The sequence below is a fragment of the Delphinus delphis genome, chromosome 10 (assembly GCF_949987515.2).
Source record: "Delphinus delphis chromosome 10, mDelDel1.2, whole genome shotgun sequence".
Classification (NCBI taxonomy): domain Eukaryota; kingdom Metazoa; phylum Chordata; class Mammalia; order Artiodactyla; family Delphinidae; genus Delphinus; species Delphinus delphis.
The window spans coordinates 9,043,934-9,050,794 of NC_082692.2; the positions used below are offsets into that span (position 1 = coordinate 9,043,934).

Below are 6,861 nucleotides of genomic sequence, written 5' to 3' on the forward strand. Positions count from 1 at the left end.
ACAGGACAAAGTGTTTGTTCCCTAGTGGAGAGAGGGGAGAGGGACCTAGGGGGAGTTCCTTGCCCCTCCTAAATGCTGCTGCTCTCCCCCGGATCTGGACCACAATGGATACTTAGTGCTCTTTTCTGTGAGTGCTTGAATGGTGTTCATGACATAGAGCCTGCAAGAGAATGTAGCCCCAGAGGAGTCACACAGCCCTCCCAGCCCACGCTTGGCTCTAACCAGTCTGTCAACCATTTAGCTGACCTCCCCCGACCCGTGTCCTGCTGCATCTGCCCCAGATGACACAAGCATGTGTCTCCTCTCTTCCTACAGACACTGTCTCTAGAGTTTGGGCTGTTGGATTGCCTGGGAGTTCAACCTTATAATGGGTTTAAGGAAATCTTCCTACAGACACTGTCTCTAGAGTTTGGGCTGTTTGATTGCCTGGGACTTCAACCTTATAATGGGTTTAAGGAAAGTCATAAATTTAAAGTTAGGCCTGTTATTTAAAAAAAAAAAAAGAAAAGAAAAGAAGTAATAGCTTTTACGATAAAGCAAGTCTCACCCTAGTCAGGCTTTGCGGCAGGGTTGGCCTCTGATGAAATCAGCCTCCCTCTCCAGTAACCTGTTCCCTCTCGTCAGTCATCCGGTTTCTTCTGTTTTGTTTTGAGTTTTTTTACTTTCTCCTTTGAAAGAAAAATTTTTTCTCATATTAAAATCTCTAAAAATACATCTGATTCGGCATTCATGTGGCAAATTCAAAATATATGGGGGATGACTCTCTCATTTTAGCATTTCAGACATCAGACAAGGTATCAGAGAGGGATCTGTGAGGCAGGAGGCAGGGCATCTACCCGGAAGTCACCCATTCCACGTCCAGCATGGGCATCTGGTGGGATTCAACAGATTGGTGTTATTTTATGTATGATTTTACAGCAAAATAGTAGAACCCATAAATCAAAAGACATGAAATCACATATGAAAGGAATCTAAACGTATATGTTTTCTGTTTGAATGTTTTAATTATAAAAGTAATATATGCTTGAGATTAAAAAAAACATAAAAGTTCTAGTCTGTTCTGTCTCCTAGAAATAAACATCCTCAAATGTGTTGGTGTTGATGCTTCAAGACTTTTCTCTAAGAACTTATCTTTGTAATATAGAAAGAGTAGTAAATTAATGTGCAAACCATTTGGAAAACCCAGGAAATATACCTATTAATTATTTCTGTTCACGTTTTTTTCTCTTCAAAAAGAACATATAAATGCAGACTGTATCACAGCTAAGTTGAACTTGGTCTGATGCCTTCTTTATTATAGCTCAGTGACAATGAATTGGGGTAGAGATTTTGCACTCCTCGTCCATTTAACTTTTTAAACTTTATTAGCTTTCTAAGGGAAAGTACCTCTAATTTTGCAAGATTTTGAATAGATAAGGTTTTAAATCCAATTTCACATGAGCTTATGAGATATCTGAAACTATTCCCTAGATTATCTTGAATATTCCTTGTTAAACACAGTCTCACATGACATTATAAGGCTGATATTAATGACTTTTAATTAATGTTCCCCTTCCTGTGAGAAGTGGGTTGAGTCATTATAGAAAAAAATGATGGGAAAATTTAGTACCTTTCTCAGTTAAAAAAAAAAATGTACAAGGATTAAATATTACAGAATATTACTACTCAGAGGACAGTGGAAATATGCCTAAACTACTATTCAAATATAAAGGAAAATTATTGTTTGCAAATACGAAATACCATCATTTTTTTGGTTTTGTTTTCATTTGTTCAATAAAAGGGAGATACAAACAAGTATATAGAGAAAAAGAGCTCAGAAAAAGAGTTGCAGTGAACTCTTTGTTAATTTTCTTTATATAGTTCAGTTTTCTTTTGCAGGTTTTACGAGTATAATATTTGAGGCCTTTATTTCTGGTTTTCGTTGTGTATCACCCTCTGCCTGTCTGCTCCCGCGAGGTTCATTTCACGTTCTGCATCCCTAACAAGCCTCCCTGGCCACGCCCCACTCTGTCGGCGCCTCACTCCCCTGATTCCTGCTGCACAGACTGACCTCCGCATGTCATTCTCCTTGACTAAACCGTAGCCTTTTTATGGGTAGAGCCCTTGCCTTGAACATTCCTCACAGTATTGCCAAGCTTATAAAAAAGAAAAGGTTGCATTCGACCACTTGCAAAACATTCTGTAACATACCCTCCCGGTTGTTTTTATCAGATGAAAAACAAAGATTCAGTTACGAGCGGTCTGGATATGATCTTGAAGAATCCGATGGCCCAGATGAGGACGAGAACGAGAACGAAGACGAGGATGAAGACAGCCAGGCCGAGTCGGTCCTGTCGGCAGCCCCCTCGGCCACGGCCAGCCCGCAGCGCCTTCCGGCTAGAAGCGGCCTCCAGGACTGTCGGGGTGCTGACGAGGACGTCAGGATTCCTGATTGCTTTTCTGGGGGACACACGGACCCGATGGATGTTCTCCCGAGAGCGTTGCCCACCAAGATGACCGTGCTTAGCACAGTGCAGTCGGACTACGGCGGGAAGCCGGGGTCTCCGGTTAGGACCAGGCAGCGGGCTGCGGGGGATGAGGGTGAGGCAGCCGCTCCTGGAGACTCTGCCAGGTCACCCGAGGCTGCGCCCAGGTCCCCGTGTCACCAGATGTCTGTGGACTACCCCGAATCCGAAGAGGTCCTGGGAAGTTCTGTGGCAGGAAAGGCTGTTGCTTTAACACAGGTAATAACTTGGTGGTTTTCTTTTCGTTTAACCTACTGAATATGGGGAACCTACTGACTTAAGAAATCAGTGCACTTAAATTACTCATTTACAGCTAAGGCAGTTTCTTTAACCTTATTTTTTTGTTTGATTTAAGGCCAAAGGACATTTATGTCCTTTGGATTCTTGCTAGGTATTTTAGTCAGAGTTTGTATATTGTATTATAAGTCTGTAAAAGAACCAGTATATTTACAGTATACTCATTTGTTATTATTTGGATTTTTTTAAAAAAATCTTGGAATAAAAAGTATGTGTGTGCCAACAGAGAATGTGAGTCTTGGGACCTACGTATTCCACGGCTTCCTCTGAGATGATCTTCCACTGGCATCGATGTGGTGGATTTGCACTAAATTACCTGAACATTTTGCATTTTGCCCCTGTTAGCAGGCAGCTACCAGTTTCCATGACAAAGTTAATGTGACCCAAAAAACGTATTAAGAAGTTCACTTTGCTTGAATGATCAAATTGCTGTGACAGCTTAGGAAAGCTTCCTGCCCAAGAACTAGCTCAGGGCCAGACTCAGGCCTCGGGAAAGTCACCCTCCATGTGTGCTGTGAATGATTCCTGCTTTCACAAACCCTGGTGGGCTTGTGAGGAATCCGTTCTTCTCTCTCATTGACAGTTCTCTTACCTCTGGTATGGACTGATAATTGTAATAGGATTTATTTCTAAATGCGGCAGATTTTGGATTGCTGGGTATCACTGGAGAAAACTAAAAAGACTGTGAAAAGATTGGATTTCTGTAGCCTATCCTACATTAATATAATTTAATTAAATTACGTTCCTATTTAAGTAACATTAATTAAATTAGTATGTACATTAATGTAGTTCCATAATACGGATATATCAGGAAAAAGCTAATATTTATACGATAATCTTGGGTGGAAGGGAGGATTGGTGAGATTTATCCCTTCTACTAACATTTCATTACTCTCACATTAGTCACCTGTGCTCTAACCTTCTCTATCCCCAAATCGCTCACACACCTGCCAATGGCTGGAAATCTGGTTTCCAGTAGACATTTCATACACTTAGAATAAATGAACAAATGAAAACTGCAGACCTTTCCGTTAATGGCAGCTCTTTATTTCATAAATGGAGAGTCCTCCAGTTAATTTTCCCCCGAGTCGATACTCATAGCCAACTAATATCTCAGAATTTCTCAGTAACTCCTAATCTCTAAAATAGGGTGGAGCCGGTGGTGGCAGCAATAATAGAAACAACAACAATGGAAGAAGAATTATGGCCCCTCTCAGGGTTAATTTCAGTATAACTGAGATGATATCCAGGAAATTTGTTTGAAAAATGTAAAGTACTCTACAAAACTTGTTGCTGACCTTTGGAAAGAGATGAAGAGTGTAATAGGTTTTAAGTTGGAAATTTATTGTTTAAATCAAAATACAACTTTTAGCAAGCTTATCATTTTTATAAAATACAAGTGTACATACTTTTACCTCAGGAGGAATAGACTTTACAGGAGCTAAAGATTTTAGCTCAGTGACTAATAAGGAAGCTCTGCCATCAAGGACCGTTCCGTCTTGTCTTTTAGGGCCCGTCATCCGTGAGCCTTCCTCCGCGGGGCACTGAGCGCAGCCCTCAGCCGGCAGGGGCACCTCCTTGCACGACCTCGCCTCGGCCCGGCGCTCAGGAGCCGAAGCAGCAAGTCGCTCTCCATCCGCCTCCAGGCCTGCCTTCTCCCCAGACGCATCTGTTCAGCCACCTTCCTCTGCATTCCCAGCTGCAGTCAAGGACACCGTATAATATGCTTCCGGTCGGGGGGATCCAGGCGGTCCCTGCCGGCCTCACATACTCCACGTTCGTACCCATCCAAGCTGGGCCAGTGCAACTCACGATCCCCGCTGTCAACGTCATTCACAGAACTGTGGGCACCCCCGGGGACTTGACCGCCGAAGTGTCCAGCGCTACCAGCCCCTCCGGAGTGGCTGAATTGAGCAGCGTGGTGCCCTGTATTCCCATCGGCCAAATCCGCGTGCCGGGCCTGCAGAACCCGAGTCCGCCGGCCCTGCAGCCCCTGCCGGCACTGAGCATGGAGACCGTCAACATTTTAGGCCTGGCCAGCGCGAACCTCGGCCCGCAGGTGCGCCCGCCCGGGCTCGCTCTGAACGCCGCCGTGGGGCTGCAGGTGGTGACCGCCAGCCCTTCCTCCCAGAGCGGCCCCGCCCCCCCGCCCCCCATCCCGGGCCTCCAGATCCTGAACATCGCCTTGCCCACGCTGATCCCCTCCGTCGGCCAGGTCACCGTGGACGCCCAGGGAGCCCCCGAGAGGCCCGCTCCCCCAAACAGAGCCCGGGAGGCGCCGCCCAAGCAGCCCTCGGCCGCCGGTGCGCACCCGGGCGGTGGGAGCGCGTCGCCGCAGGGCTCGCCCCGAGTTCCTCGGGAAAACGCACCGAAGGGTCTAGACCCACCTGCCCCGGCCAGAGACCACGCCAGGCGGGACGGCTCCAGTCGCCTGGACGCGGGGACGGCCGCCTCCGGGAATCACCCGAAGCCCCGGCACGAACTCCCTGCGGCTCCGGGCAAACCAGCATCCGGGCCCCCGCCGTCCGGCCGGCAGCCTCGCCCCCTGGACCGGGAGGGACCCGCGGCCCGGCCTCCGGCCCCGGCCCCGCCCCCGGCCCGGAGGCAGGCCGCGCAGTTCAGCGATGTGAGCAGCGACGAGGACGAGGACAGGCTCGTGATCGCAACCTAGGGGCGTTTTATTTGCGGGTTTGGGGTTTTGTTTGGGTTTTGGTTTTCTGGAATTTTTTTTTTTTTTTTATAGAACACTTACAGGTTTCTTTGAAAACCCTCCTTTCCTTAAAGCACATTTTTCTGACATAAACTCATGACTAATCTTTGTGCAATCATGAACTTTTGACCAATAATCGTTGTTTTGTGTCAGCTCCAGCCATTTTTGTACATGTTGTATAGACAATTGTGCCTTTTAGGAGTTTTATGTTTAGAGACTGTACAGATTGTTGAATATCTATATACATAAAATATATATTATATATGTATATGAAAACCAGGTAGTTATTTGTGTTTAGCAAAAAAACCTGTCAAATAAATCCAATGATTAAATTATATGTTGCACTGTTAAATATAAATTTTTATGGCTGTGGGACAGAGTTTCTGTGTATAAATTAGTACGTGAGCTCCATATTTATTGTATTCATATTAGTCTTTGAAAATGGGTCTGTCCTTCTTGCGTAAGACAGTAACTTTACACTTCAGACAGAGTTTCTGTGTTATGTTTCAGTAAAATATCGTTTACTGACTTTACCATCGCTTTAGTTGTGCTTTCTTTATGTCATGTAGGGGCCAGCAACCTACATTCGGAAGATAGCCCTAGGTTAACATTCCTTCCACACTCGCCCCCCTCCACCCGTATTTTTGAGAAATGGGGGCTTTATAGTGGTGTTACTGCTGTGTGAAACTCACTGAAATCCATTTAGCCAAGTGACCAATTTTTCCAACTTGTGAGGAGTAATTCTGTAGCTGTTAACTTATGAGGAGATTCAGTACTTGAGAACACTTTCTGTAAGTATACATAGCATACGGACAGAAATGGGCAAAGTTCCTAAGGGTGAATATGACAGCTTCTGGGAATTGTAAATTAAGTTACAAAACAGTCGTCCGGAGAGCTCGGCTTGGGTGAGGTGCATGAAACCCCGTACCTCAGGTATCACCCCAGGTCTGGGCTTGAGCCTGGCCTCTTCTTTCCCTCAGCCCTGATCGTTACACCCGGAGACCTCTGTCCAGTACCAAACTACAGGGGGTCCGGGATTTACAGAAGAACCAAATTCAGACTTCAAAATTACTTCAGTTGACTCTTTAGAAATGATTACTCCCTGTCCTGAGAGGCTTAACTTATTCAGAAAAATGGGGAGGGTACCCACAATTACCACTGCAGTGATTTGCATTATTACCTGAGCATTGTAGATGCTTCATTTGTGAAAAAAATGTTTTAATGTTGGAATTTGAATACTTAGCACGTCATTAAGGCAATGTGTTCATGTTTTTAAAGGCCTACGCTGTGAAGATTTCAGCAATACGAAGTTGGTGAGACAACAGTGCATGAGGGAAATACTCTAAGGAA

At 45.3% G+C, this 6,861-nt stretch overlaps 1 protein-coding gene across 5 annotated transcripts in view; it reads left to right on the top strand.

Moving 5' to 3' along the window:
• The window catches only part of HIVEP1 (HIVEP zinc finger 1), a 143,202-nt gene extending 137,170 nt beyond the window's left edge, over positions 1–6,032 (top strand). For all 5 annotated transcript variants that reach the window (XM_060023636.1, XM_060023634.1, XM_060023633.1 and 2 more), the window contains 2 exons: positions 2,212–2,723; positions 4,312–6,032. In XM_060023636.1, coding sequence (XP_059879619.1) covers positions 2,212–2,723; positions 4,312–5,472 — 1,673 coding nt within the window. In that variant the 3' untranslated portion in view covers positions 5,473–6,032. The remainder of the gene's footprint in view (positions 1–2,211; positions 2,724–4,311) is intronic.
• Positions 6,033–6,861: the final 829 nt, after the last annotated feature.